The following is a 22,415-nucleotide window of genomic DNA, read 5'->3' as shown; positions in this document are numbered from 1 at the left end:
CTGAATTATTTAATGATAGGTTATGGTTCATCTTTCTGGAGGTCAGTCTGATCTCAGGTGGCAGCAAGACAGACTCCTGTGAGACTCAAAGAAGAAATTCTTAATGATGAGCATGGTTCCAAGTAGCTAACAGAATGTTTCTCATACTCAGGTAATTGATGGGCACCTTTTTAAAATTCCCACAGACTCACCCCAAAGTTGACTTAAATTATTTTAATTCTAATACTATTTACAGATTTATAAGCACAAAACTCAGCATATACTGGTTCTGGCACAAATAATGCCCCTTTTTATTATAAACTCTTTTATTACAAAATCATAAGCATGTAATTCTGTAACATAACAATATCACATGTAAGCACATCATATGACATTTTAGGTGAAATGTTCAAATTAAAACTGTAAATCATTACACCCTATCAATCACACTTAAGCAGGCCTTACTTCTGCCAGACCCTGTACTACTGTGCTTGTAATTCTTCTACAACTCTCAACCAAGAAAAACAGAAAATAAACAAAACTACTAAACCTATAAATTCAAATAGAACTTCCATTTAATGTGACAAAGATCGCATTTGAACCTGACTATGGCCCAGTCCTTCGGGTCTGGCGTGCCCGTAGCACTGTGGGCAGCAGGTAGCCCCCACCGCATTTCTCTGGTCACACTCCTGGAAAATCTTCATTCTGACAGAGCACGAAGACCTCATCTGTACACCGTCCCCTGGGATTAGAATGACTGGGCCACACATTTGTGCATATGCTGTTCTTCTGTTTCCCGCTTTTTCTGCGTGGTGCCTTCTGCTTGTCCCCTGAGTGAATTCTTCCTCTGGAAGCTTTTTCTGCCCTCCATAAGCTAAGTGTGTCTCACCCATTCTGCACCCATACCATACCTCATACACCCAGTCCCCAGCCCCACAGCCCCAGGTAGTATAATCATTCATTTACCCTCTTGCCTCACCCCCTAGATTATCCCCTCTATTAGACTGCAAGCTTGGGGAAGGCAGGGACTGAGTCTGATCCATTTCTGGTCCTCGCTTTCCTACCTGGGGCCAGGCACAGGGTATTTGCTCAAAGACGAATATTGAATGGGTGAATGAATAAATGAATGAATTAGCGAATCGACCTCTCTTCTAGCTTGGGAATATTCAGTTCCACCATCCAGCTTGGCATTTTCTTTCCTCTCTCCAAACTCCCACCATTGTTCTCTACAAGGGCTTGAAAAAAGTATATCCTAGGCTCACAGAAGACTAGAGATAGAAAAGCCCCATGAGAGGACCACAACTAACATGCAGGGCGGGGAATGGCTTGCCCCAGGGCACCCCGCTAGGACGTGCAAGCACCCGACCAGAGGCCTTGTGCTCGGATTCCAGTTACAGGGTTGCTTCCGTGACATTATTTATTTATCACTTATTCATTGATTTATTTTTGGTCAGGCCTGCCCTCGGGGAAAGCAAGTTCCCTTCTGACCTCCCCGCCCCATGGCAGTGTTTCAGGAACAAGCTGGATTCTCACGGCTCTCCCAATGGTGGCCGGGTGCCCGTGTCAGGCAAGGTATTTCTCATAATGAAAAAGAAAACAATGATAAAGTCAGACCTTGCCTCTAATTTCTCCACAGCAGCCAGAATCTATTAAAATCTTTTTGTTTCCTTTCTCAGCTTACTATGCTGCCCACATCCTTGGTAAACTGGACCAAGAAAGTGGATTTGAGGGCTTTCACAAGACTGTACTTATTTATTTACGTATGTATTTACTTCCAGAAGCATTTATTTTTTGCAACATAGGCCAAATGGACATCCTGCAATTCCCACCTGCCTTTCCTCCTTAATTTAGATATCTCACTTCTTTCCTATGGCCAAAAACACTAGTGTCATCTCCGATCTCCGGACATCCTTTTCCTTCCAAGGGGGCCATCCTGGCTTTGACTCCACAATCACCAGATCCCCATTCAGTATTTAATCACTTCCTCTCTCAACACCTGTCCTGTTCTCCCTCATCCTGCCCTTTGGCCAAGGCCCTAGAACCCCGGTAAAGAGAAGTCCAGAGGAAGAAAGAAGGAAACTCAGATATTTGGATAGTTCACTGTGTACCTGGCACCAGGCTTTTCTTGTGGTAGGGAGAGGGGTCTGGTTTCTTTTACTCAGGATATTTATTTATGTACTTTTTATTGTGATAAAATATACATAACATAAAATTTACCATTTAACCCATTTTTAAGTGTATGGTTCAGTGGCATTAAGTACATGTAAATTGTTGCACAACCACCGCCGCTGTGCCAGCCTGCCAACAAAATGTTACTGGTTTGATTCCCAGTCAGGGCACATGCCTGGGTTGTGGGCCAGGTCCCCAGTAGGGGGCACATGAGAAGCAACCACACATTGATCTCTCTCTCTCTTTCTCCTTCCTTTCCCCCTTTCTAAAAATAAATGAATAAACTCTGGAAAAAAAAACCCAAAAACTTTTTGTCATCCCCAACTGAATCCCTGTACCATTAATAACTCCCCATCCACCCTACTCCCAGTGCTTATAACCACTGAACACTTTTATAAATATCAGTCAGCTCAGTCCTGGCTGAGGTTCAATTCTGTCTGACCAGGCTCACTTATTCTTTGCATTTGTGTGCTCTTTCTCCAGCTGTGAGACCATGAGAAGTGATTTGGAAGGAATGGTCTTTCCCTGGAAAGAGCCTATTCCTTCAAGACCAAGGTTAGTCCGTCCAAATGTGCGACTCCACATGCACAGAGGCTACAGAGTGAGCATGGGGCCGTGGTAAATATAGTCAGGACTCTATTACCACCCATTCCTTCAGTATTTACTGGAAAATTGCTCCATATCTGGGCGTCTGCTGGACCCAGCGGGCCACCTGACCTCATGCTGATCCAGACAAGCTGAGGCACAGTGTGGGCTGCAGGAGTCTGAGCAGAGGCCTGCGCGGCAGGGTGCTCTCCTCTGTGTAAGGCCCTGGGAGGCGGAGCACGAGGCAGGAGGCCTCGGGAAAAGGAGACCTGTGAGCTGAGCCCTGAAGGATGGGGAGGGCGGTGACCAGTGGAGAAGACGTAGGAGGGCATTCTAGGCAGAGGGGAGGGCATATTCAACAACGCAGAGTGATCAGGAAGCAGCAGGATGGCAAGGACCCTAACAGGGAGGTGGCAGGAGATGGAACTAAAAAGGTAGGCTGGAGGCTGGACGGTAAAGGCCTGCGCGGCCAACCTAGGGGAGTCTGGCCTTGATTCTGTTGGCAATGGGGAGCCAACAACCTCCATCTCCACCTCCAGCCCAGACCTCTCCTCTCAACTTCTATCCATACATATAAAATATTCTGTTGACATTTCCACTGGGATGTCTTGTTGTCATGTCTAACTTTGTATTTCCCAAAATGAACCCTGACTTACATGCCTTCTTGCCCAATCACACCAGCAGTGATATGAAAAATATTTAGGGCACAGGCACAAACAGATCCCCAGGGTTTGGGATCAATATCCATCACGGTGCCAGGTAGTAACCTGGTAGCTGCTGGAGAGTCAGAGGATCTGAGGGTCCCAGGGGAAAGCCCAAGCAGCTGGGGTGGGGATGGGGGACAAGGGGACTCAGAGTAGCAGCGGTTTTCACAATGGACACAGCCAGTAATGCGGGCCTGAAGTGCATCGGCTGTGTACGAGCCCTGCTCCCACGAAACCTACCCATCCCGTGCTTTCCCTGCCTCAGTAACGGCACTGTCTGCCCAGGTACTTTTGTTGGAAAACGAGTTATCATCCCTGGAGCCCAGGGAAAAATACAATGGAGCTCACAAATCATAAGTCTAAATATTTATAAGTTATACATCAAATTAAATCAGTTATTTATTAAAAGATAAAGTCCTCTTAAGTTTATTGATGTATATATTACATACAATAAAAGGCATACATTTTAAGTGCATAGTTCGAAGAGCTTTGACAAACGTATACACTTATGTAATCACCATGCCAATCAATCATAAATATTGAATATTGCCATTACCCCCAAAAGTTTCCGTATTCCTATTTTGCAGCCAATTTCCCCTGTCCTCTGTCCCTGGCAACCACCCATCTAATTTCTATTGTTATAAGTTAGTTTTGCCTGTTTCAGGATTTCATGTAAATGGAACTATGCAGTACGTACTCTTTTGTGTCTGGCTTCTTCTGCTCAAAATCTATGGATTTTTTATTATTGAAAGTAGGCAAAATATCAAAGACTGAATTTAATGGCATTCTGTTTATGGGCAATAGTATACCAGGTGGGGCAAAAGTAGCTTTACAGTTGTGAGCATTCAAAACAGAGTTTGTCCTTATACTACTATTGATTAATTATTGTATTATTTTCCACACAAACAACTGTAAACCTACTTTTGCCCCACCCTGTATAAGTAAAAAGAAATACAAGATTCATAAATGATTATTTAATCAATTTTTTCTTGCCTTCTTTCCAGCAAAATCACTAATTATATTGTTATAATCAAGATTTTCAGGTAATTTTGATTGACAATAAAGTCCAAAGTTAAATAAATTTTGTTGAATCATTGTATGCCTGTGCAGAATTTGTGGCTCTCTCGCTATTATGCAGCTCATGGCATATCGTACTGCCATCGTCTGTGGACATTTGTGTGCCAATTCTTTTTTTTCCACTGGTACACACTGTGGGGTGGGATAGTATAGGAATTATTCGTTGGTTGGATGGACGGACGGTTGGCTGGCTCGCTAGCTGGCTGGATAACTGGGTGAATGGGTGGGTGGGTGGATTGATAGATGGATGAAACAATACCCTAACCCCATATATTGGGGAAATGGTGGGGCTCAATAGGCAAATGGGTACTCAGGGGAACCACGTGCTCTTCGAATACCCTTTCCCATCTTACTGCTTTTGTTTATTTATTCAGTAAACATTTTTACTGAGCACTACCATCTGCCAAACTATGAAATGTGTGCTATGGGGTATTTAGAGAGGTATAGGACAGGGTCCTGGTTAAGGGCAAGGATTATGGAGCCTGACTACCCATATTTGAATTCTGTTCCTGACATTTACTAGCTGCCTGATGGGAAGCAAGTTACTCACTCTGTGCTTCAGTGTCTTCATCTGTGAAATGAGAAAAACATAGTAATCTTCATGGGCTGTTAAGACAAACACACTGATGATTTGAAAGCTTTCAGGGTGCCCAACACATTGTAGATACAACATAAGTGTTAGCTTTACTCTGTATTCTCAGGTCACAGGTCACAGGTCAGGTGGGGGATGGGAGGGCAACAAACCCAATTCACAACAGCTCAGCAGACCGTATTAGCAGAGGTACAATTTGTTGAGATAAGGGGTCAGGTCAGGGAGGCATTATAAAGGAGGCAGTCTTTGAACTGAGCTTTGTGGGTTGAGTTTAGATTTGATTCAGCATGCAATGAGGTACACAATTTTTAGGGTGATTTTAGCCAAATATCAGCCTCATGTCCTGAAAATTTAGGGTCACTAGGTACCTGCAGGCCACCTTGACTCACTGTTTCTTTTTATGGTCGAGGTCTTCGGTAAAAGGTTCCAGTTCAAGGACACACCGCTAGTTATTTATTTAACAAATCAGTCATTCATTCTGCATTTACTAAGAACTTACTGGGTGCCCGGCACTAGACTAAATGGGGATCCAGAGGTCAAACTATTCATTACCTCTCCCCAAAGAGCTCACATTCTCAAGTACACAGTGATAGACACAGAACTTGAACGCTGATCCCCAGCCTCCCAGCCTAGGGCTCCTTCCAGCTCACACCAGGACCGTTCTCAGGCTAGAACACTGAGTTCCTCACCTATAGGAACCAAGTCATTTGAATTAAGTTCTCCACCTCATACATATTTATTTACAGACTGTAGGTAACCTGGGACAGGGCTTTATGTAATCCAACCTGTTTTTCCCTCAGGGCCTGGAGCAATCTAAATGCTACATTTATTTTTAAACAGTACTGTCTTTGATGACTCACAATGACTTTTGTGATATGCTCTGAAACCTACCGTTATATACGTCTATCCATGTAATTTTGTCTACCTTCCCAATTTCTTGGCCCTGCGGCTCATTCTGGCTGTTATTCCCTGTCTTCTCCCTCCCCATTCCCGCTTCCTCCTCCCCCAACCGGTGGGCTATTCCCCAACTAAATAAGGATTAGTAGATATTTATATCCGAGTGTCTAAACTCCCAACTTTCCTACTGAATCTGGTCTTTCAGGGACCACCTTCTTAGCTAGGAGGGGGTGCCAAGAGAGACTGCACACCCCCTGGGTTCCCTCTCTGTTAGTGGCCACATCATCCTCACAGGTCTTGTATCCATTAAGCTCCACAGGCGCCACCTGAAGCTGACAAGCTTTTCAAGGCCCTAATGTTAAGAACACCCTCCTCCCATTTTTTTTTTCTTTATAGGATCCAAACCACAAAAAGAAAGCTATAAAATCTAAATAAACAAATATCTAACCAGATGTCTACCAATGTAAATTTATACCAATTATATTAGTTATTCAATTTAATAGTGACAGTGACTACCATATATACTCTTCTTCCTTTATTAAAGGATCATCTGAGTTTTTAACTGGGCACAAACACTACACTCTACAAAAGATACTTCCCGACCCCTCTTGGAGCAAGATGTGGTCATGTGACTAAGTTCTAGACATGGGAAGTGAATACACATGACACCTGCTACTCCGGGCTGTGCAGTGAATATGGACTCTTCTTCATCTTTGCCCTACCTCACTGGATAGGGCTATTGCACTGGACAACTCCAGAGAACACCTTTAAATTCTAGTCTAGGTGTATGGTGCTCCCTGCCATTGTGCAATGCACTGGCCCTGCCCCCGGCTGTGATGCAGACCTTAAGATGAGAGCTGGAGTTGATATTCATAACTACTTGATCACTATTTAAAATAATTTGCAAGTCTGATTTTCTTACTTTGTAAAGATTACGTGTACAGACTGTGATTGCCAAGAATTAAATATTGCCATCATTTAAGCAGACATAGCCAAATGATTTCAAAATAAAATTTTAAAAATACTTTCCAATATTTTTAGCAGAGAAATAATATGTGATAGAGGATATAGAAACAGTTTAATATCGGATAGGATCTACAGAATATATGTATCTAAAACAAAGAAATTCTTAGGAAAGCCTTGATCATTCTTCATCCCCCAAGCTGGAAATTTCAGAATCATCTCTGATGTTTTCCTAGTAATTTATTCATTCAGTAAATAGTGAAAAAATACTCTCAGACTACATATAATGGAGAAAAGTATTAAGATTATGATCAGCCCTGGCTGGTGTCGTGTCGCTCAGTGGATTGAGCACTGGCCTGTGAACCAAAGGATCTCTGGTTCTCTTCCCAGTTAGGGCACACACCCGGGTTGCAGGCTAGGTCCCTGGTGGCAGGCACACAAGAGGCAACCACACACTGATCTTTCTCTCCCTCTCTCTCTCCCTCCCTTCCTCTCTGTCTAAAAATAAATAAAATCTTAAAAAAAAAAAAGAAAAGTCTATTTAAAAAGATTATGGTCAGACATATCTAGGTCTGAGTCCTCATTCTGCTAGCTATTAGCTGTGTGACTTTGAGCAGTCTCTGTAGGTGTCTACTTACTTGTGAAACAGGTCAGTAATATCTCTTACGTTATAAAGAATTTGACTGGACTTTGTCCCTGATTCCTGGGAAAGTGGATTTAAACCCTTGAAATTTCCCAAGTAATAGGAGTGTCTTTGTTATCATGTGCTATTTAGATCATAAACATGAATTTCTGCTAAGAGATGAGAGGACTCAGGATGGGGCCTGGCTACCAGCCCTACAATGAGAGGGTTGGCACTTTGAGCCAGCCTGATGTCCAGGGAAAGGAGGAGGACTGGAGACCTGAGTTCAATCACATGGCCAATGATCAAATCAATCATGCCTATGTGATAAAACTCCAATAAAAACTCTGGACACCAAAGTTCAGTAGAGCTTCCTGGTTGGTGAACAGACTGATGTGCCAGGAGGGTGACACACCAGGCTCCATGGGGAGTGGTCGAGGCAATCTGCATTCAGAACCGTCCCAGACCCCACCTGTGTGTCTCTTCACTTAACTAACTAGTCCTGATTTGCATCCGTTATAATAAAACTATAATTGTAAATATAGCACATTGCTGAGTTCTGTGAGTTTTCCCAGCAAATTATTGAACCAAAGGGGCAGTGGGAACCCCAGAATTTGTATCCAGTTGATCAAAAGCTGGTGGCATCTGAAGTGAGGACAGTCTTGTTGGAAACTAATGGATATGCGCCAAACAACAGAGCTGCAAAATATGTGAAGCAAAAACTAATAGAACTTAAAGGAGAAATAGCTAAATCCACAGTAATGTTTGGAAATTTCAACGCCCTTGTCTGAACCATTGGTAGAATGACTAGACAGAAAATCAGCAAGTATATAGAACTTACCAACACCATTGACCAACATATTCTAATGTACATTTGTAGAACACTGCCCCAAACAACAGCAGACTACACATTCTTTTAAAGTGTCCACAGAACATATACCAAGATGGACCATATATTGGGCCATTAAAAAAAGAAATTTAAGAGCGTTGGAATCATAAAGAGTGTGCTTTCTGTCCACGACAGAACCAAACTAGAAATCAGTAACAGAAAGATGACAAAAATATAACATACTTAAAAATAACCCATAGGTCAAAGAGGAAATCTGTAGAGAAATAAAAATACATTGAATTAAATAAACACAGCACATTACAAACTTTGGCGGATACAGATAAAGTCATCCTGAGAGGGAAATTTTTATAGCACGAAGTATATACACTAGAAAAGAGAAAATATCTCATATCAATTATCTAAGCTCCCACCCAGAAAACATGAGGGGGGAAAAAAACCCCAAAATAAGTTCAAAGCAAGCAGAAGGAAGGAAAAATAAAGAACAGAAATTAATGAAAACTGAAAACATAAAAACAAGAACAATGATTCTTTGAAGAAAATTAATAAAATTGGCAAACTTCTGTCAAGACTGATAGAGACACACACACAAAAATTACCAAAATCAGGAATGACAAAAAGAACATCATTACAGACCATGTAAACATCAAAAGGATAAGTGAATACTACAAATAATTCTATTCTCATACACTTGACAACTTAGACATAATTCCTTGAAAAACACAAACTACTACAACTCATTCATTATGAAATAATTTCAATAGCCCTATAACTGTTAAGAAAATCTGTAATTTTAGAACTCCCAAGAAGGAAACCTCCAGACCCAGATGGTTTCATGGAGAATCCTACCACATGTTTAAAAAAGAGTGAAGACAATCTACACAATCTCTTCCAGAAAATGGAAGAGGACAGACACTTCCCAATTCATTTTACAAAGCCAGTATTACCATATACCAAAACTAAAAAAGTAGAAAAAGAAAACTACAGACCAATATCTCTCTTAAATTTAGGTGCAAAATCCTCAACAAAGCATTGGCAAACCAAATACAACAATGTATAAAAACAATTATACACCACAAACAAGTGGGATTCATTCCAAATACTTCAATTTAGTCAACATTCAAAATTCAGTCAGTGTAATCTACCACATAACAGGCTAAAGAAGAAAAATCACATGATAATATCAATCATTGCAAAAAAAAAAAAAAACACTTTTGACAAGATTCAATACCCTTCAGGATAAAAACCCTCAGGAAAACAGGAATAGAGGGAAACTTCCTCAACTTGATAGATAATCTACAAAAAACCTACAACTAACAATACATTTAACAGGGAAAGACTGAATACTTTCTTCCTAAGACTGGAAAAAGGCAAAAATGCCTGCTCTTAATACACTTATTCGACACAGTACTGGAAGTTCTATTCAGTGCAATAAGGCAGAACAAGGGAATTAAATAAATGCATACCCACTGGAAAGAAAGAAAAGAGAACTGTTTCTATTTGCAAACAAGGTTGCCTGTGTAGAAAATTCTAAAGCATCTACAAAAAATCTCCTAGAACTGATAAGTGAGTTAAGCAAGGAACATTGCAGGATATAAGATGAACATACAAATATCAGTTGTATTTTTATATATTTGCAATGAACATATGGACACCGAAATTAAAAATACCATTTAGAATCACCAAAAGAGAGAAAAATTCTCATATATATGAGGTATGTCCAGAAGGTACCCAGCCATGTAATATGAAAAAGAGAAATTCATTGAAAAAGATACAAGATGCAAGAAACATTGTACACAGGACAACGATGCCTATAAAAATATAATTGGACTTGATCAAAATTACAAACTTTTGCTCTGCAAAAGACTGAGTTAAGAGGATAAAGATACAAGCCATAAAGTGGGAGAAACTATTTACAATCCACACATCTGACAAAGGACTAGGATTTAGAAAACAACTCTCAAAACTCAATAGTAAAAAACCACCATCAATTAGAAAATAGGCAAAAGACACAGACAGACATTTCACTGAAGAGTATATATGGGTGGAAAATAAGCACATGAAAAGGTATTCATCATCATTAGCCATTAGGGAAATACAAAGTAAAATCACAGTGAAATACCACTATCAGAATGTTTAAAATAAAAAATAATGACAATGCCAAATGCTGGCGAGAAATGCAGAGAAACTGGATCATATTTACACACATATACATGTATGTATGTATATTGTTGGTGGGCATGTAAAATGGTGCAGCTATAATGACGAGCAGTTTGGCATTTTCTTGAAAAACTAAACATGCAGTTGCACTCTTGGGCCTTATTCCAGAAAAATGAAATGTATATTCACACAAAATACCTGTCCATAAATGTTTGTAGCAGCTTTATTCAGAATATTTGAAAACTGGAAACAACTTTACTATTCTTTAATGGGTGAGTGTTTAAACAAATTGTGGTACATTTATACCATAGAACACTACTCACCTAAAGGAAATTAACTACTGATTCATACAACAACCTGGATGAGTCTCCAGAAAACTATACTAAGTAAAAAAAATTTCAATTCCAAAAGTATACATCCTGTATCATTCCATTTACATAACAGATTAGTGTTTGCCCGGAATTAAGTAGTGTAGATATAAAGGGCAACATGAGGGATGCTTGTGGTGGTGTAAATGTTCTGTATCTTTACTGTACCAACATTAAGATCTAATTTTGGCATTAGCAAGACATTACCTTTGGGGGAACCTGGATAAAGGGTACACAGTATCTCTCGATTATTCCTTACAGTTGCAATGTAAGTCTACAATTGTCTCAAAATAAAAAATTTCATTAAAATATTATTGTGGGTGCCCTGGCTGAGTAGCTCAGTTGGTTGGAACTTCATCCCAATATGCCAAGGTTCTGGGTTCAGTCCTCAGTCAGGGCACATACAAGAATGAACCAATAGGTGCTGGGAACCATCCCGCCTGGTTTCAAGGACTGTAGTCTCACCGACAGGTGAAAGGGCCCCAAGGCTGGAGCTGAGCAAGGAGGCCTTGGGAAAATAGGCCGCTGAGGAGACAAAAGTTGTTCCCTTGTCAGGGGTGTAGACCCTGCCTCCCTCACCTCACCTTGCTTGGCCCTGGAGGATGGCCGGTTAGTCAAAGATGGGTAAGACCCCTCCATGGCAGGGGCAACCTAAGAGAGGCACAGTGACATGGGGCCATCACTGGAAGGACATGGGGGACACAGAGAAGGGGCAAAAGACCCTCACGCCTCAGCTTTGTCACGGCCGGAGTCCCCATTCTGTCTGAAAGAAGGCTCCTTGTCTCTGTCTCTTGACTGTTCTGCCCACTGCCTAACTGGGTCAGTGAAACAATACTAAGGCAGATACAGCTCTAAACTGGATCAGGCAGTTTCAGGGACAATTAGGCCTGGAAAAGGAATGCATTAAACCCTATGAAACTTACCTTGCTAAGAATGCCCTTGAGTTAATGACTACTGATGTTTGGGGTCTGAGCATAGAATGTGATCGGTTTCCCATGTTTCAGGGCCAAATGGGCACCACCCTGTCTACCAGACCCTGACCTGAGGCAAATCTCTGTGTTCCTTCAAACATAGTCTTTTGACATTGATTGATGAGCTTTGCATGCATGCTGTATACCCCAGCACATATCATTCTCAATAAAAGCCACTTCAAGAGAAGGGTTCGGGGCATTCTCCACTAGAGGGAATCACTATCCCCTTTTCCTGGTAGACCAAGAGTGTCTGGAACAACTTATTTTATTTTCCTCCCTCCACAGCGACCTGGGAGGACTCTGCATGGGATGCAGTACCCCCATTGAATAGGTGCATAAATGAGTGGAACAACAAATCAATGTTTCTCTCTTTCTCCCCCTCCTCTCTCTGAAATCAGTAACAAAATTTTAATAAAATAAAATATTATCTGTGTAGTTTCTCTCTCAACTGAACCTTGATTTGATTCAATACCCTTCATCAGATTGGGGAATTTCTCTTCCTAGTTTGCTGAGAGTTTCAGTCAGAGTAGATGTTGATTTTTGGCAACTGCTTTTTCTGCATCTATGGAAAATAATCATAGTTTTTCTCCTTTATGATGAATTATATTGTTTTAGAATGTATTTCTGGGATAAACACCACTTCATCATGATGTATTAATCCTTTTACACATTGCTGGATTCAATTTGCTAATGTTTGCTGAGGATTTTTATGTATATATTAATGAAATGTCTTTTAGATACCTACAGGAGTGATCAATGTTAGTTTTTAAATTTAAAGACATGAGCAAACATTTTTAAGGTATTAAAATTTGACAAGTCCAGATGGTAGGTAAACAGTAATTTGTTGCATTATTCTTTCTACTTTTCTGCTTTTCTCTTTTCATTCTTCTTTTCAATTGAATGATCCTTGGTTGCATCTTGGAGACAGATGCAGAAGGTACACTGAGAACATAAGAACTGGATTCTGTATGCTATTGGGATTACAGGAGTGGCATGGCCTTGTGTATCCTCTTCACCCAACAATGGGCCTAACACATTATTAGTCCTCAGTAAGTTTACTGAATGAATTCACCCTGTCTACCAGACCCTGATCTGAGGCAATAAACTTAATGACATTCCAATATAACATAATGAATATTGTTATCCAGATCCACCCACAGGACCTAGCCAGTCATTGCCCCAATTTCTGGGAGTTGGTTGCTCATGGCTCATAATTCCTCTCTAGGAATTGTCCTCCACTGAAGGAAGCAGCCTTTCCTGGTTCCAGCACCTCTCCAGATAACAGTCTCTATCACTGGTCAATGCAACAATATACATTTTTGCCCCCTTCTTTAATTTCGAACAACTATAAAAGGTATTCCCAGGCTCAGAGCATTCTTTGGGATTGGCTAAAGTCTCTTCTGAGATTAATTTCTCCATCTGCCTAATCCTTCTATCCCTCTTAACGGGCGCGGTCTTGAAAGTATCTCCCACTCTCCACCCTCACCCCTACCCCCGTAAACCTCCTACATGTTAACGTCCTTTTGAGACTCTTCCTAGAGAATGTCACGTTACCCTATTTTATTTTTCGTTTCATAGAAGTTATCAGTATGTGAAAGAATCTTATTTATTTCATGTTTTAATGCTTGCTTACTGTCTGCTCTAAGAACGTAAGATTCCCAGGACAGATCATTTTTGCTCACGTACATATGGACAACTGTATCATGCGCCTAAGGCACACGCAGGCCCTAAGTACCGGTTTCTGACAGAAGAAGAGACGCACCTGGTACTACCGGACGATGGGATCACAGTCTCTCAAGAGCCCGTAAAGGGCAATTCGGAGCAGCGGCTCGGTACTGGCCCCTTAAGCCCCGCCCCTCCCGGCACGCCCCCGGGGCCAGGCCAGGGGCGGGGTCTAGGGGGAACCTAGGCGGACACGATGAAACAACCCGTGGTACGGCTCGTGCGGCTGGGTCGGGTGCCGTACGCCGAGCTACTGGCACTGCAGGGAAGCTGGCTGCGGTTGCTGCAGGCGGAGCCAGGCACCGAGGCTCCGCTGAGAACTGAGGCAGGCGCGCTCCTGCTCTGCGAACCTGCGGGGCCCGTGTACACAACCGGGCTGCGCGGCGGCCTGACATCCGAGGAGGTGACGCGGCTGCGGGCCTTGGGAGCCGAGGTGCACGTCACAGGCCGCGGCGGTCTGGCCACCTTCCATGGTCCCGGCCAGCTCCTTTGCCATCCAGTACTCGACTTGCGGCGCCTGGGCCTGCGTCTGCGTACCCACGTGGCGGCGCTGGAGGCATGCGCCGTGCGTCTGTGCGAGCTGCAGGGCTTGCAGGGCGCCCGCGCACGGCCACCGCCCTACACCGGCGTCTGGCTGGGCGAGCAAAAGATCTGCGCTATCGGTGAGCGTCGCGGGGGCATGTCCTGGCGGGCCTGGGCCAATCGAGGTGAATCCAGCGCGGGCTTTGAATAATAACTACCCGCTGCGTTTAAGAGTTTTTTTAGCGTCTTCACTAATGTATTACATTCAGAGCCAGAAGTGCCCTCAGAAGTCGTCTGGTACAACTTTCTAAATGGCGAGACACGAAAAGTGAATTGCCAGGTTACTTCACAGTGCTGGGACAATAAAGGCACTTAGTTTTCACACTTTTTTTTAAGCAATAAAATCTCTGTTGAAATCATTTTCTGTAATCCCCGTGATAAGTGCAGTTATTGTGGAGCCACACACCACTCCCCTCACTTTGTCCCCCTCTCTGATCTGTGCACACAACCCCTTGGGTACTCCAGAAACAAAGTTGGAAAATCAGTGACCTAGTCCAGTTTCCTCAACACACAGGGGGATCCTGAAACCTGGGGAGGGAGGTATTGATTCAACACTGGCTTGTTTTGCAGGAGTCCGCTGTGGAAGGCACATCACGTCCCACGGCCAAGCTCTGAACTGTTCTACCGACCTCACGTGGTTTGAGCACATTGTGCCCTGCGGGCTGGTTGGGACAGGTGTCACCTCCTTGAGTAAGGAGCTCCAGAGGCACGTCACGGTGGATGAAGTTTTACCACATTTCCTTCAGGCCTTTAAGGAGACCTACAAGTGCACCTTGATCTCAGAGGATAGTTCCAGCTAAAGGGTGTTCTGATTATCATAGTTGGTGCTGCCTTGGAAATGACTGCATTGGAAAGCACCAAGCCTGACTTGGAGTCACTGAAACCCAGATTCTAGATTTGGCCCTGTCATTCACTCACCATGAGACTATGAGCAAATCACGAGCTCTTAGCTACTGTTTTCCCATGTAACCTGGGTTATTTATGCCTTCCCCACCTACCTCATACAGAAGTGATAACGTGAAAAGTAACACATGCTACTTAAATATAATGTATTAGCACTACTATTGATATCATTTTCTAAGCTTAGAGTATCATTTCTTGATTATTGTTTCCTCAATGCTCTATTTATTTGGGCAATTCTGGGGTTCCAGTTCCTTTGATATTGTAGGAATCGTGTCTCTGGGTGGCCCAGGTGAAGGTGATTGATTGCATTCTGTAATAAAGGGAAAACTTTATATTAAAGAACAGAATGGGATCCTGTCTTCTTGTGATGAATTCCCCAAGTCTGATAGCTATCTTTAATTAGGTAACTTAAACCAGGCCAGAGACTGGGGGAAGATAAAAAAATTTCCCAAAGATGCAAGGAAGTTTTTCTTATATGAGATCTCTAAGTATACAGGGCTTTGTATTAGTTATCTATTGCTGCATAACAAATTACCCCAAAACATAAACTTAAAACAATAAACCTTTATTATATGATATAATAGTGTGTGGGTCAGGAATTTGGGAGAACTTGGCTGGGTGATTCTGGGTCAAGACCTCTCATGAGTTGTAGTCAAGATGTCAGCTAGGGCAGCTGTCATCTGAGGGCCTGACTGGAGCTGAAGGATCAGCTTCCAAGATGGTTCACTTCCATGCTTGTTTGGTGCTGGTTGTTGATAGGAAACTTCAGTTATTCACTCTGTGGCCCACTCCATAAGGGCCACTTCAATATTTTCATAACCCAACAGCTGGCTTCCTCCAGAGCAAGTAATGCCAGAGAGACAGGGTAGAAGCCACAATATCTTTTATGACCCAGCATTGGAAATCACTCAGTCATTTCTGTAGTCTCCTACCCCTACTCAGTGTGGAAAGGACTACATAAGAATGATGGGATATGAGGATTATTAGGGACCATCTTGGAGACTGGCTACCACAGGCAGTTAGGGTAGAAAGAGTCTTGAATGAAAAGCTAGATAATCCTAGTTCCACACCCTGTTCTGCGGGCAAGCCATTTGCCTGCTCTGGGCTTCAGTTTTCTCTTACACAGCACTGTCCAATGGAAGTATAATGTGAGCCTCATTATAATTTTACATTTTCTAGTGTCTGCATTAAAAAAGTAAAAAACATTAAAATTTAAAAAGTAAAAAACAGTTGACATTAATTTTAATAACATTTTAACCCAGTGGACCCAAAATATTGTCAATATAAAAATATTTTACAAAAAGTATACTAAATCCAGATATTCAGTGTGTATTTTACACTTATAGCACACCTCAGTATGTACTACACTTCAAATGTTCAGTAGCTCCATGTGGCTAGTGGCTACCATATTGAAAAATGCAACTTTAGACAATATGCCTAAAGTCTTTTTGATATCCCAGGGTTCTATAGCCTCACTATCTTCTAAGAAGTGAGTGTGAGGGTTGATTTTTGACTCTGCACATAATTTATATCAGTTATTCAAGACAAAATGGACTCTAGAGGTATATTCTTGTCTCCTCATTGTATAAAGATGAAACTAAGGCTTTGGAAGAAAGTTGCACAGTAAATTAATGACAAAGCCAGGACTAGGTCCCACGTTTATGAGGTCTGTTCAGAAGGTATCCAGCCACACACTATGAAAATTAAAGACATTTATTGAAGAAGATACAAGATAACAAGAAACACTTTACATAGTACAATGATTCCTCAGTCCCCTTCAAAGTAGGCACTTTGTGACCTCACACAGTTATCTCAATTGCCATCAGCTGCCCCATCATATTTTCCTGACTCTCATGGACACTCTGAAATCTCTTCCCTTTCAAAGGTGATTTTAATTTTGAGAAAAGACAGAAGTCTCAGGACACCAAATCCGGGCTGTAGCAGAGCCGAGTCACCTGGGTCATTTGATGTTTTACCAAAATCTCTGCACTAGATGTGATGCGTGAGCAAGCACATTGTTGTTATGAAGCTGTCAATCACCAGTTGCCTATAGCTGCAGCTGTCTGAATCATTGGAATAGTTTTCTCAGAGGAATGTCCAAGCTTAACGCAAAATTTGATGTAGATTCGTTGCTCTACTCACTCAGTCATTTTGAATGAGATGGCCACACAGTACACGTGCTCCCTCAATGGCATCTACTGCCCCACGACTAGTACAGTGAAGTTGTCATTGTTGACACATGCACATTCCAGTCCCCTCTCCTTGGCTGCCAGGTTACATCAATGTCGCACAAACCATTTCCGTTATATTAACAATGGCTGGACTTTCTCTGGACAGACCTCATAAGTCTCTTTATCGTGCTCCTTTCCTGCTATAAACACTGTCTTAATGACTCAGAACAATGCACTTCGCATGTCATGGACACTCAGTAGTAGCTGATTGGTGTTTTGTCTACCCAAAATCTCTCCATATCCTTTCTAGGCCTTAGTTTCCCACCCATGGAGCCAACAGTGCTATTGTAGGAGTGAGGGGGTCGGGAGTAGTCAATTATGTTGCAGCATTACTGCCAAGAAGAGAAATAATTATTCTAGGAAAAGTGGAGTTAGAGTTTCATGGTTGGAAGGCTTTGCACAGTGCTGCTACCCATCTGGTACTTGACTACCCTGTTCGGCAACCCTAATAAGTGACCACACAGACTGTTCTTGAGCACCTCTGGGACCGGGGGTGGGCGAATTTACTTAGCATTCATTCTTAGTACCAGGTAATGTATTACCCCTCTTAAATAATTCTCTCATTCACCAGTCTGCCCTATCCTTCTGGACCACTGAGAATCATTCTGCATGGTATAGTGACTGAGTTACCTGACCTTCCTGAGCCTCAGTTTCATTAGGCTCAGAGCTTGGCACAGAATAGGCAGCAAGAAATGTATGGTAGTTACTAAGGTTAATTCACCAAATATTTCAGGCGCATAGCAGGACTGCACTTTGTGGCCCCCTGTTGGTTGGGTGGGGCCAGGTAACTTGTTCTAGTCAATGAGTTATGAATGGAGGTGACATGTGACCTCTAAGCTGGAACAGTGAATTGCCAGTATAAGATCCCTTTAGGTTTCTCCTTCCCTGTGAAAGTGACCAACAACAGTCAAGATGCTGGCTACATTCTGAGGGACTGCAGGGAGCTGAGCCCCCTGCTGCTGACAGACATGTGATGGAATTAAGCCACCAAAATGTGGGAGTTGTTCATTACCCTAGCATTACCTAGCCTATTCTGACTGACCACGTTTATATTAGTTAGGATTCTTGTATTTGCAAATGTAGAAACCCAACTCAAACTAACATAAACAAAGGATCAAGAACAGAATCAGAGCATGTGAACCCCGATAGTCTTTTCTCTCCTGTTCTCTGCCAGGCTTCTTAATGTGTTCACTTCATTTTTTCTGGGTCCCATCAGCTTTTTCTGTTTCCTAGGCTACGTGGTGGAAGATGGCTGCTGCTGCAACCATAAATGTTGGCGTAGAGACAAAGACTATCCTCAGGTTTCTGGCTTGAGCAATTGTGTGGATGCTAGGAAGTACTGCTGGGATGGAGAACAATGGGTGAGGACCAAGTTTGGAGAGGAAGACAAGTTCAATTTTAGTTAAGTTTGCAAGACTCGTGGGAAGTGCACGTGGAGAGGGCCAGTTGGGTGTGTGGATCCGGAGCATGGGTGTCATGAGTGATGGGTTAGGTCTGGGAGCCCAAGGAGGGAGAAGAAGAGGGCAGAGGACTGATAACTGTGAGGCACAGACTGAGGAGGAGCAAGCGAAGGAGACTGAGAAGCTGTAGGTAGGAAAATAGTGTGGGGCCTAGAATGAGTCATGGCGATCTCATCCGCTCCTCTGGCAGCATGAAAAGTTAGGTAGGATTATGTTATGGATGAGAAAAGTGAGGCTCAGGGAGGGTAAGTGACTTGTATGAGGTCATGCACTTAGGGACAGAGTCAGTCTCTGATGCCCAGTCTGGGTCTCTCCACTCTTCCACAGCTGCCTCTGAAGGGCGAATGGCACAGGCATCCTGAAAGAGGCATGCCTCCAAGAACAGATGGACCATGGGCTGGCAGAGCTGGGGAGGATGCAGAGCTGAAGGCAAGAGGCTGGCTGACTCTCCTTCCTGCCTGGACAGAGCCCACCTCCGGTTTCCTACGGGGGCCCTTTCTCAAGGAAGGAAGCACAGCATATGAAAGAGGATATTTAACACCCTGGCTTTCCCGCCTCCAGAAAACCTCTTCTTGTTTGTGCAGGGTCTTTTCTCCATAAATAAACAGATTGTCTAGGGCCCGGTGAATGAGTGCTGAGCATGAGGACGTGACCATCTGCAGTGACTGGTCCAGCATCTAGTTCCTCCGGCGAGGCCAGCAGGAAACCAAACAGAACAAGCTCTGGCCACGTGACTAGGTGCATCTTGCTTTGTGGAAAAAATCTCCCTCTGAAAATCCTAAGGAAATTAGATTTTTGTGATCTAAATCTGATTTTTCTTTTTACCAAATTATAATTTACCTTACGTGTTATCATACCATATTATAATACCTATAGAGTTAAAAAACAATACCAGCCCTTGCACTGCCACCTAACAACACATTCCTTTCATTTGTGTGTGCCTCTAGTAGTTGACCATGAATAGACATCTTTTATGTACTTCTAATTATTATGTAGATAAAATTTTGTATGCTCTTGAAGCCAAACATAGTATTACAAATATTTTCCCACCTTGCTGCATAGTCCTTATATTTTTTAATATCTTCATTTTGTTTTTATTTCTTTTAAAACTTATATTTAAAAAAATATAGGTAATGCATGTACATGGAATAAAATTAAGAAAGGTACAAAATGGTAGCACTGAAACATAAAAAGCCTTGCTCCTGTCCCTTTCCCCTGTAAACCCAGTTTCCTTTCTTGGAGGCCTAAAGGATGATAGCTGTCTTTTTAATATACTTTAGAGATACATAAGCATACATGATTATATATATCCTTTTTATATACTATAGTATGTATAGTTAGCATACTATACACCCAGCACTGCACTTTGTAGATGGTTTCAGATCAGTACATAAAAAGCATATTCATTTTAAAAAATGACTATGGAGTGTTCCATTCAATGGATTTATCCTGCCTTATATAACGAGTACCCTACTGAGGACATATAGATTATTACTAATCATTTCCTTTGAAAAACAAGGCAGCAATGAGAATCCATATATAGATATGTGTGTATGTATATATAACACATGGTGAGTAGACAGATTGCATTTCTAGAAGCGATTTTCTGACTTAAAGTATATGCACATTTTTATTTAAATAGATATTATCTTCCATAAAAGTTATACCAATATATGCTCCCATCAGCAATCTACAGGGAAGATGTCTGAATTTTAATAACCCAGCATCATGGTTTTTCTTTATTTTTAAAGTTTTTTATTATAAAATATTTTAAACATACAACAATGAACCCCTTGTGTACCCACCATGCACCTAAAACAATCATCATCTCATGACCAATTTTAGTTTATCTAAACCAGAACCCACTTCCTGCTTCCTCTCTGGATTACTGTGAAGCAAATCACAGATACCATATTATTTGGTTCATAAATATCTCAATACATATTCCCAAAAATAAGGACTATTTTAAAAAACATATCCACAACATTATTACCACATAGAAAAAATACTTATTCAATATTAACAAATATTCAGTTAATATTCATATTTCTCCAATTATTTTTTTCTCTTTTTACAGTTGCTTTGTTTAAATCAGGATCCAAACAAGGTCTGTACACTGCATTTGGTTTGAATGTCTCATAAATATCTCTTACTCTCTTTTCACCTACAGCTTCCCTCTCCATCTTTTTAAAAATCTTTTTCTCCTTTATTTCCTGTAGATTGAAAGGTACATTCTAATGCTTGGTCTGATTCAGGTATGATTTTTTTTTTCTTTTTTTTGGTAACTCTGTTTTGTAAGTAGTGGTGTGTTCTTACCTCAAGAGACATGTAATATCTGTTTTATCTCTCTCTCTCTCTCTCTCTCTCTCTCTCTTTTGTGATGACCGTTCCGTTGATCCCCTAATGTGTGATACTCTGATTCCAGCATTTCTTTTTCACTTAACTAGCTGGAATACGTGCATAGATCTGGCAGGCTGAGTGCAAAAAAAAAAAAAAAAACCGACTCAACATGACTGGTAACATTAGTGTTGCCGTTAGCATTTTATTAGTTTTTTGCTTTTGCTCATATTCAGTAAAAATTTGTGCTAGTTAAAAATTGTATAAAAGATTTGCTTTTACAATTGCATTGGAGTTTATACTGAGTTTAAATTTGAACATATTTAGATTGTCAGCACTGAGTACCTCATTATTTCTTTATTTTAAAAGGGGTCCGTAGCCCTGGCCAGGTAGCTCAGCTGGTTGGAGTGTCATCCCATATATCAAAAGGTTTCAGGTTCGACCCCTGGTCAGAGAACATACCTAGGTTGTGGGTTTGATCCTCACTGGAGTGTGTATGGGAGGCAATAGATCAATGTTTCTCTCTCTCTCTCTCTCTCTTTCTCTCTCTCTCTCCCCCCTCTCCTCTTCTCCCCCCCCCCCACACCTTTCTCTCTAAAGTCAATAAACATATCCTCAGGTAAGGATTTTAAAAAATAAAAATAAAAGGGGTCCATAGTGTTACATTGTTTTAATTTACCTGTGAGCTTTTCTAAGCGAGTGACTATTTCATTTGTCTTTGCATCCCAGTACCTAGCACGTGGGATCAGTGGTTTAAAGACTGTTATTATTAGGAATTCTCCACAGCCTCTACATTGGCCCTTTTGTTGACAGACATCAGTATCCAGTCTGTGAGTGGTCATCCCAGCCCTGCTCACCCAGCCCTCTGTTCTTTCATAATTCTAACTGTTCGAAAGTTATTCCTCACCTTAAACTAAAACCTGCTCTCAACGTTGCCATAAGTCTACCCTCCTGCAAGGCCTTCTGTGAGAGGTCTGCCCTTGCCACCTCCTACATCCCCCTCTGGCAGCATCGGCCACACCGGTGCTTCCATGTCTGACCCCATCCAGGCTGTGAGCTCTCCAGGCAGGCAGATGTAGCTACATCATCCGTGGCCCCCTCAGCCCCCGCCCGGGGCCTGGCACAGCAGAGGTGCCCAGAATAGTCTGTGTCAGCAAATAAATGCTGTCCAGGAATGTCTCTTTTCCAAGTTAAACTTTTCTGATTCCTCTTCTGTTCATTACGGAACATAACTCCCAGTCTCTAC

General features: G+C 42.0%; 1 protein-coding gene across 1 annotated transcript; it reads left to right on the top strand.

The window, feature by feature from the left end:
- Window positions 1-13,852: 13,852 nt before the first annotated feature.
- On the top strand, window positions 13,853-15,674 carry LIPT2 (lipoyl(octanoyl) transferase 2). The gene is made up of 2 exons (XM_054576148.1): window positions 13,853-14,318; window positions 14,809-15,674. Exons 1-2 carry the CDS (start codon window positions 13,853-13,855, stop codon window positions 15,036-15,038), a joined length of 696 nt encoding a protein of 231 aa, XP_054432123.1. The 3' UTR covers window positions 15,039-15,674.
- The last annotated feature ends 6,741 nt before the right edge of the window (window positions 15,675-22,415 follow it).

Source organism: Pteronotus mesoamericanus, unplaced genomic scaffold (genome assembly GCF_021234165.1).
Source record: "Pteronotus mesoamericanus isolate MK-2021 breed Mesoamerican mustached bat unplaced genomic scaffold, CSHL_Meso_final contig_33, whole genome shotgun sequence".
NCBI classification, from domain to species: domain Eukaryota; kingdom Metazoa; phylum Chordata; class Mammalia; order Chiroptera; family Mormoopidae; genus Pteronotus; species Pteronotus mesoamericanus.
Note: the sequence above shows the minus strand (reverse complement) of the source record. Positions and strands in the feature narration are given on the sequence as shown.